The sequence below is a fragment of the Ornithorhynchus anatinus genome, chromosome 16, assembly GCF_004115215.2.
Source record: "Ornithorhynchus anatinus isolate Pmale09 chromosome 16, mOrnAna1.pri.v4, whole genome shotgun sequence".
Taxonomy (NCBI): domain Eukaryota; kingdom Metazoa; phylum Chordata; class Mammalia; order Monotremata; family Ornithorhynchidae; genus Ornithorhynchus; species Ornithorhynchus anatinus.
In genome coordinates, this window is record NC_041743.1 from 33,406,958 (window position 1) to 33,422,277 (window position 15,320).

At 38.4% G+C, this 15,320-nt stretch overlaps 1 protein-coding gene across 3 annotated transcripts in view; it reads right to left on the reverse strand.

The window, feature by feature from the left end:
- Positions 1–15,320, reverse strand: part of CFAP58 (cilia and flagella associated protein 58) — a 70,325-nt gene that overhangs the window by 44,101 nt on the left and 10,904 nt on the right. For all 3 annotated transcript variants that reach the window (XM_029081060.2, XM_039914393.1, XM_007667659.3), the window contains exons 3-9: positions 13,885–14,033; positions 12,585–12,741; positions 11,060–11,254; positions 8,340–8,477; positions 6,916–7,075; positions 5,723–5,805; positions 2,689–2,880 (exon numbers count right to left, since the gene is read on the reverse strand). In XM_029081060.2, coding sequence (XP_028936893.1) covers positions 2,689–2,880; positions 5,723–5,805; positions 6,916–7,075; positions 8,340–8,477; positions 11,060–11,254; positions 12,585–12,741; positions 13,885–14,033 — 1,074 coding nt within the window. The remainder of the gene's footprint in view (positions 1–2,688; positions 2,881–5,722; positions 5,806–6,915; positions 7,076–8,339; positions 8,478–11,059; positions 11,255–12,584; positions 12,742–13,884; positions 14,034–15,320) is intronic.

Here is a 15,320-nt window from a genome sequence, read left to right on the forward strand (position 1 = left end):
TTATATGATTAGAAACAGAAATTTTTTCAGTGGGATGATTAAAATTGGTTTCTGCAAACCCTGATCTACTCTGGCTCCATGCATGGTTTCAGTACTTGTTTATTGAAAATGAGGAGCCCTGCCACAGTTGTGAAGAGGAAAAGATACTTTGGCTCTCCTTTTCTGAACCAGTTGATTTATCTGTGCCTTAAGGGAACTCTCCTCAACTGGAAGAATGTCTGCCTTCATCCGCAAATAGGAGTAATGCCTAAATTGCTCCTAAAAAATGTCAAAACTGTACAGTTCAAGAAAGATTCAAATTTTCCATCAACTTAATCCCAACGTGTACCTTCCCAAACCATCTGTATTTTTTTGAAAGCATGCTGGTCAGCAAAGCAGATATTTTTTAAAGTTGATCCTAGTTCCCACCCACTTTAGTCAAAAGAAATGGTAAAGTCAAAAATGCGAATTCAAAATCCTGAGATATACTGAAATGCCAGAACCCAGCTTTACTACATTTTAGTAGTAACAGAACCAAACATGATATGTTTAAAGAAAGGAAACACCTTGGTCTATGTTTGAGCCTTTATGTAGGGACGAGTCATATACCTCCTTAGATGGTGGTGAAAAGTGTAGCCCAGAGAGTCGTTGCACAGAATCATCTGCCGTCAGAATACCAAGCATCGCATCAGAAGAGAGAAAAAATGATTTGCTCGATCACTTTGGGGGACGTTACAACAAGAACAATCCTTTTACTGGGCAGAATAATGCTTCCGGGCAAAAAGATGCTGCCAAGGACATTTCCCTTTGTGAGTGTGCAACTAACACTGACCATAATTCAACAAAGAAGAACCCACAGGCAGAAAAGCCCATTTCTGGTTTCTGTCTATCCATACCAAAGGACTCCCAAGCTACTAACAAGCAGATCAGAGGAGATTTAAAAAAAAAGTAACAAAAAATTGACTTCGGCTATAGAAGCTGTTTAGGTCAGGAAAGAGGGAGGGAAAGGATTATTAAACAATTTATACCTAAGTGCCTGACCCTAATTCATTTTAGAGCTCAAGCTGCATATACCTATAAATCCAAAAGTTGAAAATAATGTAAAATATTTTGAAGACTCAACAGCAGCAAAACTTCCAGCATAAAATCCCTCACTGAAAACAGAATTTCAAAAGGTACACATTTGAAGTTCTGAAGGGTGCTAGCTATGGGACAAAAAAAATTAATTTGCTGATTACATCTTCAGATACCACAAATCAACTTCAATATAACTGTTCCTGTGTAGAAAGTTTTATTGCAGTAATAGAAATGAAGCTCCTGGCATTTGTAAACTTGTTGCAAAAGAGCCCAGAAACTGCTTGCAGTGCAATATGAAAGCTTCTCCAGTTCATAATCTACTCCTACCTTTTCCTTTTCTGTTAAAACAACCTGCCAATAGTAATAAGAGTGAGATAAAAATCAATAAAGCATGTTGTAAATCTGCAGCATAGCCAAAAGATCATATAGTATGAGGCACAATTAGAAAGTAGGTCACTGAATTTGTAACCCTTTAACTTGAATTTGATGAAATATAAATACAGTAAACTTCTCAAATAAGTTTTCAGATTGATGTCAATGGTTTTGATGCTGACAGTGCCTTTATCTTCCTGATGAAACTGAAAAACTGACTCTGGAAATCTCCTGTTTGACTTGCATTACGTTTAGTTCATCGCCTTTCAGAAATTCACAGGGGAATTTTCACTTTTCTTATTTAAACTATTTTAGATATATTGACAGAGGGAGAAAGAAAAACTTCAAGTTAATGCCTAGGTAACATTATCAAGTATCCTAACAAGCAGATGCAAGGCATGACATGTTCAAATTACAATTTTCCTTTTAAGGGATTTCATTTCATGGACACCTCCACGCTGAGAGCCATATTTCTTTGATCAAATTGCTATCATCCAAGACTGTAGAAACACATTATTAATATCCTTGGGCCATGGCCTACAAAAACTCACTTCAGATTATTTAAGGCCAGTGTGAAGTAATTTATAGGCCGGGAGAAGGGTAATTGGCCATTTAAAATGTTAGAGCAAAGTGTAAGAAGTTATTACTGTAGAATGAAAAAAGGGGAGACTCCAAAAGAGGATGTCAAACACCAGGAGAAATAGCACTCAGTTACTAAACAGAAACAATTTAATTTAGTTCTTCAAACTCTGACTCAGAAAGAGTTCCAATTTTTCCTGTTCTCTTAGTTGCCTAAGAATATAAGTAAATTTTTCAATGTATTTATTACATCTTAAATGTCATCCCTTAACCCCCAAGTGAGTTAGTGTGGGAGGCAATATACTATGGTGATTCTTAGATTCTGGAAGGAAGATTAGGCCTTAAAAGCAAGGCTTTAACAGTTAAATTTTGGTACTTAAAGTCTCCCAGCAGAAGAGATAAGAAGAAATCTATGGTGATTTTCAACACAGATTCTTCAAAGCAAGACTTGAACAACCCCAGCTAATTAAGAAGGCTTTACTCTTTCCATAGTTTGGAGAAGAAACCGAAGTGACTACCAATTAAAACGATTGAAGCGGGAGCTCATAGAAAATGAATTTAAATAAAAACCAAACATGATTTACTATCAGTATTGTCCTTCTAAGACCAAAGTATTATTTTTCTAAAGTTAATGGGGAAATATGGGCAAGAAAAGTACATTAGCACCCTATGGCTTCTTACCTTTTGGGTGAGTTCACTAGCTTCATTGATGTAACGATCTCTTTCCTTTTCCAACTGATATATGATCTTCCTCTGTTTCAGGGCCTCTTCTTTATAGTTTTGGATTTCTTCTTCCAGGTTCCTTTTGGATTGCTCATGGAGCTTCACTAAATTCAACTGCTTCTGAGTAGCACTAACAGCTTTCAGCATGTTCTGTAAAGAATGGAAAAGCAATTCAAATCACACAATGATAAACATTTGCTTTTATGGGGACAAATATTTATCAATCCTACCTAACTTCATTCACTTGTCATTTCAAAGTTAAAAAAAAAAAAACTCAATGGCAAAAACAAATTGAACCCTTATTCAGTGTTTGTGAGTGACAGTAAAAGGGTGACCTATATTTTCCACTTTGGAACTGGAAGTCTGGTGTATATAAAAAAAGACAAAAATGACTTTCTAATTTGGTAGAATGAGCGCAAAATGTACTTTGTTACTGATATAAAGGAAGTAATTATGAAACCTCCACGTAGTTTTTCAGTATTTACTCTTATTGAGCATATTTGGCCCATGAAATATGAGAAATATTAAGCATATCCTACACTAAATCCTAACAACTGTATTTGATACACATACAAAATCAGAGATAAAGGGCATAGTGCTTAGTAGAATGCACACTATCATAGATGACTTTGTTAAACACAAAGCTGGAGTACTGATAGAGTTTGAGATGTGTCAACAGCACTCAGCATCTAATCAACCCATCATATTTATTGTGTCTATTGTGTGCTGAGCACTGTACTAAGTGCTTGGGAGGGTATAATACTATAGAGATGGTAGACATGTTCTGCAACAAGCTTATAGTCTAGAGGGGCAGATCCATGAGAGCCAACAAAACCCAAACGTGGAAGTCGACCTCCATTTCAGGCTGGCAAGCCAGCGAGTAAACAATGAAGGGAAGCCTGTCGGAAGGCACATGTGTTTATCTGCCAACTGTGGAGCCACTAAATGCTTTCTTGGAGAGTTTGCAGGAGCAGCAATAGGGAAATCAATCAAATGATTCCCTTCCTCTCCTGACCTCCCCACTCTAACATTGCATACCACAGGCAGTTATTGATCTCTGGATCACCCCAACTATTAAGCCTGTCCTGAAAGGCCACCCCTATCATCTTCATAAAGAACATAGATAATTGCAGTTAGATTGCTTACATCCGAATCAATTTAGAGCCTTCTTCAGAAATCCCTGTGCTACTTCTCCAGAACAGTCAGTTTTTCTAGAACATACGTTTTCACTAGATATTTGGGCAAGATTAGGGAATGGTCTTCTGAAAACACGGGTCTATCTAGATATAGGGCAGCCTAGTGTCAGAAGAAATGGCTGTGAACTTCAAACACAGAGTGAATACTGAAAAAGGAGATTTCCTTAATGTGGAGAATTCCTTAATGTTTGTTGAGAACATAATCCCTGTGCTATAGAATGAACTGAGTGCATAACTTTCCACAGATTTTTTTGGTAGAAAAGATTGAGACTGGGAAGGTAAATTAGTGATAGAGTAACTATACAAGGATAGGTTGATTGTACCTGGGAAAGTTGAATTTATTTTAATGAATTATTTTAATACATTGAAGTAGTGAAAACGTGAAAAGCATCTTCATGGGTTTGACCATATCATGAGATGAAACATTCATCACTACTGAAAATGAATGAAGCATAAGGAGTGCAAAATGCAGACATTATTTTATATAAGTATTAACATTTTTGTCTAAACACCAGAGTCTATGTAGTAAATTGTTCTTAACAAATATGAACACATAACTGACTGACTTTCAGAATCATCTAAACAAAATAGTTTTCTGTGAGCATTCTGTAGCACAGTGTTGACATTCAATAAGTACTACACCAAAGTGTGAAGATGAATCTTAACAACTCTTCTCTAGTTATAGGAACATTTCTCTCATATGAATCTAAACTGAAGTGTCATTCATTTTGGGGGCCATTCACTCATTCTGAGGAACCTATACTAGTATAGGAAGGCAGAGTTAGCAAAACTCAGGCTGTTTCTATATTAGGAAAGTGAGGTTGCAATTGGGCAAAATCCAGCCCTTCACCAAATGACCTTTTGTCTCTTTCTCCCAGGGATAAATTTCTAAGGCGGGAAGTCATGTAAAATGAGGGGCTCCAGATAAAAAAGATAATACTGGGGCCCAATAATGCTCCTCTTTTTTAAAAAATATTTGTTAAGCACTTACTGTGTGCCAGGCACTGTATTAAACGGGGCTGTAAATACAAGCTAATCAGCTTGGACACAGTCCATGTACCATATGTGGCTCATAATCTTAATCCCCATTTCATAGCTGAGGAAACAGAGGCACAGAGAAGTTAAGTGACTTGCCTAAAATGGATTAGATTAGAACCCAGGTCCTCTGACTCCCAGGCCCATGCTCTATCTAGTAGGCCACACTGGTTTTTCGGTCATACTCTCTCTTAACACAGTGCTCTTCTCAGAGTAAGCATTCAATAAATATTATTGACTGAGTGGGGAAACAGGCTCAATGTTAACAGCATGAGACTTAGAAGTCATCAACTAATCGAAAATGCGAAGAGATTAAAAAGAATGGAGGAGAGGACAGAGTTAAAAATGCATCAGCTGGTTATTCTGGTATAATGCACGCTTAAATTTGGTCTTTAGAGAACTTTCTTAACTTAGAAAAACTAACAAAGTTCTATAGAGTAGAGACATAAAAAGAAGACATTTTAATCAGCAGGTTAAAATAAGTAGCATATTAGCTATAAAATAGAAACCACAAAACAGCTTTAAACTTCCTGTTCTATATATTGAGTCTCAAAAGTCCCTTTTTGAACTCAGGTGATACTGTAGCTTCAATTCATTGTCAAAAAAGGTAAAGAATAAACATCTGCATAAGCAAAGCTATGAGCTATTATTTATCCTAATCTATTTGTCCGTTATATAGGTCCATATAAATGGTTATGGATAGAAATTACATTCCCAAAGCAGTGGGTATTTGTTTACCAATGTAACTAATATAAACTCACCTTATTTAGCAAGTCTCTGTCTCGCATAAGTTCATCCATAGCTTTCTTATCAAGTTCTGCTTGTTTCTTAGCAGTCTCCAGTTCTAAAGTACAGAAATAAAGTATAAACTATGTGTACTCAATAAACACATCATCATTTTAATGATGATCAATCATTATTTATTAAGCACTTACTGAGTGCAGAGATATGTACATAAGTGCTGTGGGCCTTGGAGGGGGGATGAATCAAGGGACCAATTCAGAGTGATGCAGCAGGGAGTGGAAGAAAAGGAAAAGAGGGCTTAGTCTGGGAAAGCCGCTTGGAGGAGATGTGCCTTCAATAAAGCTTTGAAGTGGGGAGAGTAATCATCTCTCCCTCTGATATGAAGAGGGAAGGCATTCCAGGCCAGAGGCAAGACGTGGGCGAGGGGTTGGTCGCGAGATAGATGAGATCGAGGTACAGTGAGAAGGTTGGCATTAGAGGGGTGAAATATGTGTGCTGGGTTGTAGGAAAACAGCAAGGTGAGGTAGTAAGGGGCAAGGGGAATGAGTGCTTTAAAGCCAACGGTAAAGAAATTCTATTTGATGTGGAGGTGGTTGAGCAACCATTTGAGGTTCTTAAGGAGTGGGAAAACAAGGACTGAATATTCTTGTAGAAAAATGATCCTAGCAGTGTAGTGAAGTACAGACTGAAATGGGCAGAGAGAGGAGGCGGGGAGGTCAGCAAGGAGGTTGATACAGTAATCAAGGTGGGATATGACATAAATGCTTGGATTGAAGTGGTAGCAGTTTGGATGGAAAGAAAAGGGCAGATTTTAGCAATGCTGGGAAGGTTGAACCGTCAGGATTTAGCGATAGATTGAATATGTGGGTTGAATGAGAGAGATTCAAGGATAATGCCAAGGATACGAGCACGATGATGATGGTGGTCACCCTTTCCCCTAAATAATGTACTGTCCCCAACAGGGCCTTTCAGGTCGGGGGACAGCGATGGTAGAAACTTATTTCCGCTGATTCCCCTGATTTCCCCTAATAGTGCACTATTAAGCGCCGGGTGAGATACGAGTTAAGAAGTCAGACAGGGTATCCCTCACGATGTTAAGATTATGAAAATATAACTCTGAACATAGGTGACCAAATAAAATAAAACACTCAATCACAGTCAACTGGCACGTTTATAAATAAAAGAAACCAAAATGTTGCTATGGTTCTACCTCTCTCTAGTCCAGATATCTGATTTTTTAAGATCTCTCTCTGCTGGTCAACCTCTGCTTTCTGTTCTTCTGCTAGGTGCAACCTTTTATGGATTATTTCTCTCATCTTGTTAAGTTTTGTGATATCCTGGTGCATCTGAGTCACTTCCTCGTCTTTGGACTGTGTAATTAGTGAGGGAAAAATACCAAAGATATTCAATAAATGCAGGACTTGGTAAAATTAAAGAGAGGTAAATTCAGATACAATAAAAGGCCCGTAAAAGTCTGTGGGATTGGATCAAAGCAATTACTATTTAGTTTTGAGAGACAGTGGAAAAAACTATACCCCAAATAATTTTTGTAGTTATACAAGAAAAGAGGAATGGAAGACATAAATCTATTTTGCTGGGTAAAAAGTGTACTAAGGACTAAGTTACAAATTTGTCCATGTGTTTTAAATTATACAAAGGGAGGAGTTGCCATTACTAGGCAAACAATTCAACAAATTCCCATTCCCTGTAATTTTATGGGAGTACATTATTTAAGAAATGGAAGGAAGTAGAATATAAACATGGCCTATTTTGTCCAGTTACTGCTTGAAGTATGATGCTTAAAGAATTAAGCAATTTGATTTTGGAACAGATGGACCCTAGGAGTAATTTATTGGACCTGATGAGCTTCATAACCAGAGCAATTTAACCAGATAACTGCTCAATCCTCTGCTCACTCCAGTTTGTCAGAAGTTGGCCCCCAAGTGTGTCCAACTACAAACAAATACCTTCAAAGCAAAACTGACTTATTTATTGATTGCGTATTTTGGGAACCTACCTTCTGTTTTGATCAAGATTGGGAATGGGGTTAGACGGGCTCCCATTGCACCCCAAATTTCCAGGCCCGGGCAATGAATGAAGGCAGAGATGAGTATTAGGAGGCTTTAATTTAAACTACGCTTAGTTACAGGTGACCTCAACTAACCTAGAATTCACATATAGAGATTCCTGCAGCCTGCAAGTATGTACCAAAATTGATCAGCCCTCCACGGCTTTTCCCCACCTTCCCCACCAACCTGTAGAAAGGTGGTAAAAATCACAGGAAATCTGCATTTTGATCTAGTAGCCGAGCTCAAGGCTAATGACATTTGCATGACCGGATTATAGAGTTAAATATCTGAGCTGGATTTTTTGAAAAATCCTGACAGCTGGATAGCTACATAACCAATAATAAGGCTTGCAGGTTTATAAGCTAAGATAGGAGTAATCAAATTGCCTCAGGGCCTTTAAGAGATCACTGCAAATGTTCCTGCCTCTGAACTATCAAGGTATTCACCAAGGCAGGGAGCAGGTTATCTAACAAGATAGATCAGTGGTCTCAACTGCGATGGCAAATTTTATATTAGAAGACAGAACCCGAGAGGTCTGGGTAACAGACTTGTCACACTATATTACTTTCAGCTCCATTATCTTCTGCTGGTTCTCCTGTGTTATCTGTTCATAAGCCAGGCTTTGCTGCTCATTCTCTTGCTGAAGTTTGGCATTTTTCATTTGAAACTGTTCAAGTTCTTTTGCAGCTCTTTCATTTAGGATCTGCAAGATGTGGAACAATTGTTAAAGCTTTTTAATCTGATTACACTATGCACCTATACATATCGACAGCACCTCAATCCCACCAGAGGGTAGCAGCAACCAGACTTTGTCTTTATATAAATCTCTCTTTACCCCTGATGAAACTACTAATGCATTCAAAATATGATGAATGTTAAATGGTTAGGGAAAATGACAAGTTCTAATGAATAACACAGTGAGCATGATTTTTTCAGGGAGCTTTGGAAGTCTCATTCGCAGGTGGTAGATAAATATTTTAATGCCTGTTTGCCATTTGGCAGGCCTCTAATACACAGCAATTGCTATAATCATTGCAAATGAGGAAGAGATTCAAATGGATTTTTATCAGCTGTGGAGCAGGGAAGCTGAATAGTGTGGCAAGCAAAGTCTACATTAATATGCTTGTAACATTTTTCTTGAACAGCACAGTCTTCAGTCACCAGTCTGTAGCCATTTTCTTATTTAATCCATCTTAAATCAAAAACGTGTGTTAGCACTGTGATGATTTATATCGGCTTGATGTCTATCTGCTTATCTGCTTTAGTTCAGTGTCTGCCAGCATTTCCTTTTCTCATCACGCCTCTCCTGAAAAGGTAACTTTTGCTAAGGACAAACACTCAACAAAGCACACCCAATTTTCCTATAACACGGGGGTTGTGTTCTTACAAGTTCCTACATGAAGGGAATCTCTGACTGTACTTTATACCCATTCTGACATCAAACATACACCCACAAACAGGTTTCTTCCTACACCAAAGCAAGCCATGTCCAATGAACAATGGACGAATATTCCCTATCTCCTAATAACACGCCAGCAAAATTGTATAACAACACACACTTTACATGTCAGGGCAGGACTGAGTGTATTCCTTCTATAATAATAACAGACATCCTCTAAAGAGGGTTCGCGATTAACAAAATCAGCATTTGGGAATTACTGTTTCATCTGAAAATAGGGAATGTATTCCAAACCCTCCTCCGAACTATTATGCCCATACCTGGGGAGTTAATGATTATTACTTTTTATACCACAGTGTTGCTTTTAGAGCTACTGCCTACTGAGCTGCAGTCGGGCCCTGTGGAACAAAAACAAATCTCCTGGAAAATACACTTCATGAAAATGAACCCTTTCCTGGTGAGTTCATGTTTCACCCTTATTCATCAAGTTAGACTAGACATAATATCCGAAACACAAGCAGAAGTCCCTCTCTAGTGCATCTGAAGTACACAAAGATCTTGACTATTTTTTCTTTCATATTTTTGATTTACAAAGTTATTCACTGGTATGTTTGCCTTGGTATTGGTGTACTTTTCATATTAAAAATTACAATCATTCAGGTGTGAAACTGGAGACCTTTCATTCAATCAATCGGGACTGTTTTTTGCAAGGATTACTTCACTTATTGGTGAGGTAAATAAATACTATTACTCCAAAATAAGTAGAGACTACAAGGGGATATGCAAAGAGAAGAGAGAGGAAAAGAAACCCACTGAGCAAAAACATCCACCCTACAATATTGTTGCTAAAACCTCCACAGTAAAGTTGGATTAAATAAATCATGAATATGTTGAAAAACACAAATTCAATTAATGTTCAATACATTAATGATAAATGGCAGTTGTTTCATTTAAGTTCTATGTAATTTTTTTTTTAATGGTGTTTGTTAAGTGCTTCCTCTATGCCAGCCACTGTACTAAGTGGTGGGTTGGATACAAAATAATCAGTGGGACACAGTCCATGTCCCACATGGGGCTCATAGTCAAAACCCCATTTTACAGATGAGGTAACTGAGGACCAGAGACGTGAAGTGACTTGCCCAAGGTCATATAGGAGAGTAGTGAAGGAGCTGGGATTAGAAACTAGGTCCTGTAGGCCACAATGCTTCTCATTTCTTCATGTACATTTGTCTGAGGACTAATCTTTAATAGTGACTTTCAAACTGCAATATTTTTTGAAGCACAGGCAAGACTTTAGACTATAAATTGTAAAGCCATGTGTTCTGAGCGTAAAAGGCAGCAGAAGAGATGAAGAGTGAGGTATAGGCAACCTTCAAGTGGAATTTCTCTGAAGAAAATAGTGTGGACAAGGCTAGACCACATTTCTGATTACTGGAATTGCTTCTTTGAGACCTCAGTCTGAAACCTTGGGCTGATACTATTAAAACTTGGATCGACTCAAACTACTGATTTATCATAGAAAAAGTTTTCTTAGAAACACAGCTTTGTGAAAAATAAATACAAAAAGACTCAGTGGGGTATTTTCAACCTGAGCTAAAAGGAAACCAATGGAAACCAAATGGTAAAAAAAATCAAAAGCCATGAAATGAGGAGGAATGTGAGAATGTAACAACTACTATGCAGAGTTCTTTAAATAACATAGAACAAAGGTTTGTATGTGTTGGAAATATCTGTGTGTAGGAGGGAGTTCATAAGAGATTTTTCAGCATTTCCAAACAAGACAAAGATTCAAAACACTAGAACGAATATCATCTATGGCCATGATCTATGCTCCTGTTCTTCTTCTCCCAGGGTTGCCTTAGTTAAACCAAACAAATCGACCATACCCTCTGTTCTTTGAGCTGTTGTTCCAGTTTTAAGAGTTCCTCTTTATTCTTCTGCACATATTGCTGTAGAGTTTTTATTTCAACCTGTTTGTTATCCATGTCTGACTGAACCTCTTTTAACTCCTTCTCCAGTTTCTCCTTCTTCCGAGTTTCCCGGGACGCCTCATTTTGACGCATCTGAATTTCCTGCTGGAACTGGAATCACAGAAATGACAGAGATAGAAACAAATTAAAATTCACCAGAAGTACTTTCAGGACAAAATGCTAGCAGGGGCTGCCCAGGGCAAATTTAATGGCCAGTGGAATAAATTTAATTGAATCCACCTGTGTCTTAATGGTGCTAAAGGTATCTGATTTGTTAGCCAGCTAACAACTAGAGCATGTGCTTTTAGTGCTTTTTATTGCTATTCAGCACTATCGAGCTGAAAAAAAAATAGGATGGGTCTTCCAGGTGGGGATGGAGAGGAAGAAGAGCAGATTCTTCAAGCATAACTTCTGACTGGTCCACAAGTCTGCCCAGCTGAGAGTTGCTGTTCAGGGATGCTGTCAGCCTCTCACTCACCCCTTTACTCAATCATATTTATTGAGCGGTTACTGTGTGCAGATCACTGTCTAAGCACTTTACTCAATCACACCGTGCCCGCATTCCACACGATGGCGGCGGCCAGCTAGTAAGGCAACAGGAGAGAGAGGGCTGGCGGGTAGAAAAGCTGGAAATGATTTCTGTCAACCTGGCAGATGGGCTGATGGCTCTGGGTTTTCAGTGACATTAAATGGCTCCCTAATATTTAAAAGTTTTGCCCACAGCTTCGGGCACCACTCACTTTAGATTGGTGATGAGCAGAATCCAGGCCAAAACCAGATCATTTTACCCTCTCCCCCCCTACAAAAAAAATCTTGAAATATATGCATAACCCACACAGAAGTAGCAATTATCATGGCCCTTTCTCCATCCACATCCCACCCCTACTTAGTACTATCCTCTCCTGGATGTAACACTTACACACACTGACAGGGCAGTATTGCGGGCCCTAACATGTCAGTGACCTAGAGTCAGGGGGCTTTGTTAGTGGTGGGGGAGTAGGAAGAGAGGGTGGACAGGGTGACAGCAGCATTAATGGCTCCTTCTTCCAAAACCTCCTCACCAAACAGCAGTGTTTAGATCACAGGTCAAGTGTTCAAATGGAGCAGGCCCCAGGACCCAGACAATTGCTCCAGTCCTACCCCCATCTTCCTGCAGCTCTGGTAACAGGGAAGGAGGCCCTGCTTCCTCTACATCCCCAAGGAGGTATTTACCATGTCTACACAGTTGTTCAGATTAGAACAGCTAGTAGGAGATTCCTAATAGTTGCTGTCTAAACAGAATTTTTTTTTTAAACCACTAACTGTTCTTTTGAGGGAAGGTGAAAAGAGAAGTCATTTAAGGGCAAGGAGAAAGGTTGTAAAAGGAAAAGTCAGGAAAGTCGATTATTGAATCATGCTGGTGGGCAGAGAGGATGGCCCTGGCCTGCCTTTTTGCTCAAACCTGAGAGATGGTTTGCTCTGCTTCATCTCTTGATTTCTCAGATTCTTGCTGTTGTTCGGTAGCTTGAGCCAGGGTCTCTCGCAACTTCACAACTTCTGTAAAGAGCTGGTCTCTTTCCTTCGTAATCTCTTCCTTTAACTTCAACAAATCTCTGACACTAAAAGAAATGAAACAAAAGTCAGAAGGTTCAGTTTCCTCTGTGTTTTGCTTGATCAAAAAGCTCTCTTTGGAGGGCAAGTCTTAATCACATATCACTGATGAAGTCACTCCAGCTGACAATCAAATGTTAGTTTTTTTGTATTTTAAATATTATTTAGAGAGATGTCTGAATTGGCCAATCTAAAATGCAGTCTTGAATAAAAAACTTACATTTTTATTTTTACCATGTTTATGTGTAAAAATGATTATTTCATCAAAATCACAGTGGCAGTCCAGACACCATATAAGAAAATTATGTGAGCAAATCAGTAATAATCATTCCTTTTAGAACATATGGGATAGTTTCCATTCTGTTGAATGGAATCTCAGTTCTTGGATGGACGGTAGTCTACGAACTCACCCTTATGATTTGATGGGGTTGTTAGTGGATAGAATTGGAAAAACAGCTTGTGGAATGGATGCTGCAAGAATTACCAGCCTAGACCCCTGGAGACAGCTCAGGGATATGCACACACTAAAAACCTTTAACTGAAGACACAACCACTCTTTCCTCTGATGGCTGTCCACAGTGGGCAATGACTGAATAGCTTGCATCATCAATTTTTACTAAATGTAAACATTCATTTTTTGAAAAGTGAAATTCGGTTGGGAATGCCAGGGAAACTAGATCTTCATCACTAATTGTAAGCTCATTGGGAGCAGGGAACATGTCTACCAACTCTATTATATTGTATTCTCCCAAGCGCTTAGTAGAGTCTTCTAAACACAGTAAGCACCCAATAAGTACAAATGATCAATTGATAATTGGAAAAGATGACTGGCTTTGCATTACTCATTCAGCGGGAGTCCCTCTCTAATCAGGAACTCTTGACCAAGTCTGAAACAATAAGTGTTCATTCAAGTTGGTCAGAATAAAGGGAAACATAACTGTTGAATTGAGTAGACACGAAGAGGCCACTACAAATGAAAATGGGGAATCTTTAACTAGCTCCCACAAAACAAAATAAAGTCCTGCAGTAGAGAGAATATGTTGAGGTTGAGTGGAAGAAGTATCCAAAATGTCAACTGGGTCAAAAGCTCCATTTTGAGAAACAGTCGCTGTGGAGTTCAGCCAAAACGATCTAAACAGTGAATAACCTACTTGCGATCCTGGCCCAGTGATAATCCCGATCCTTGGTCTACTAGTTTAGTCAGGTTAACTATTTCGTCTTTCAGCGAAATGATAGTTTCCTTTGCCTTCTGCTCTTTATCATAGGCAGAATCCACCATTTTCCAGGCCTTTTCTATTTCCTAGGGATGCCATGGGAGAGCAGTTAGACAGACCAAATGGAGTTCTAAATAAAAAATAAACCCAAAAAGATTTCATTTGCCTCATAGCTAATTAAATAGCACTAGAATTACACTACAACTACTACAAGTGCTTTATTTTTAAAGCAAATCACTGTTAAAGCAAGGTTCTCACTGAACTGCAGTTCTCTCTAATATATACTCAAAATTATATCCAGTTGTTGGGGGAGAAGCAATCCTCTATTTTCCAAAAAATCTGTGGAGGAAGTTATTTCTCAGAGAGGCTGTAAAACCAAATTCCCCATCAAGGGCTTACAAAACTGAGGTATCTAAACTTTTAAAACATAAGACGGCAGAACGATTAAGTGCAAAACCAAAGCTACTGGGATTCCTAATTCAGGTCTCACAGCATGAGGCAAGAAACAATAGTGCCAGTGCTAATTTGAGACTGACTAGTAGTTCAAACTAAGCAACTATTTTCAGTCCTGCATCTGCAGTTTCAGCTCTACTAAACACATTGGTAGGAGTCTTTTCCAGTGGTATCGACATCATCCAAAACCTCTTTATTGGTAAAATCCTACACATGTTCTAATTCACAACCCTAACAATTTTATGAAATGACTATAAAGGGTGCAAGAGAGTAATGGGAGGGAACTGGAGTAGAGACTCCCATTCCTAAGCCTCCATAAAGTTTCATTATATAAATATGAAGTCATAAATAAAGTGAAATGAGGGTATCGAAATACGCAAGTAAGGCACACTAGGTGATGCGATATACTTTGTTTTTTAACCCGTCAGGTGGCTTTCTTGCTCGACTACAAAATTTGGTTTCTCAGTTGGAAGAAGGAGTCAGTTCCATGTAATGATCCACCTTAAAGATCACCCGGAGAAGGGGGATTTATCTTCCTGACTTTAAATAACAAAATGGGTAAGAAAGTCTTGGAGGCTAATTTAAAAACAAATTCACACTAACTATTTATAATAAAGGAGCAAGAGACTGTTCCAGTCTCTTAGGTAATTACAGTACATAATTAGGATGCTTTTAAAAACAAATTCTAAGTCTGTCGTATAATTATTTATAAGTACCACATCTAAATATGCTATTTGCAGTTAAAAAGTAAACAGGTAATTTATAGAAAAATATTTACCAGCCACCACCTGACAAGCAAGTTTCAATCAGTTTTAACAATTATTTTTAGAGTTTGTTAAATACTGTTTTATATTTTTCTAACTTAGGACACCGGGATAATTTCTTCCATCTTAAAACAGATTTCAAACAAGCCATTCTCC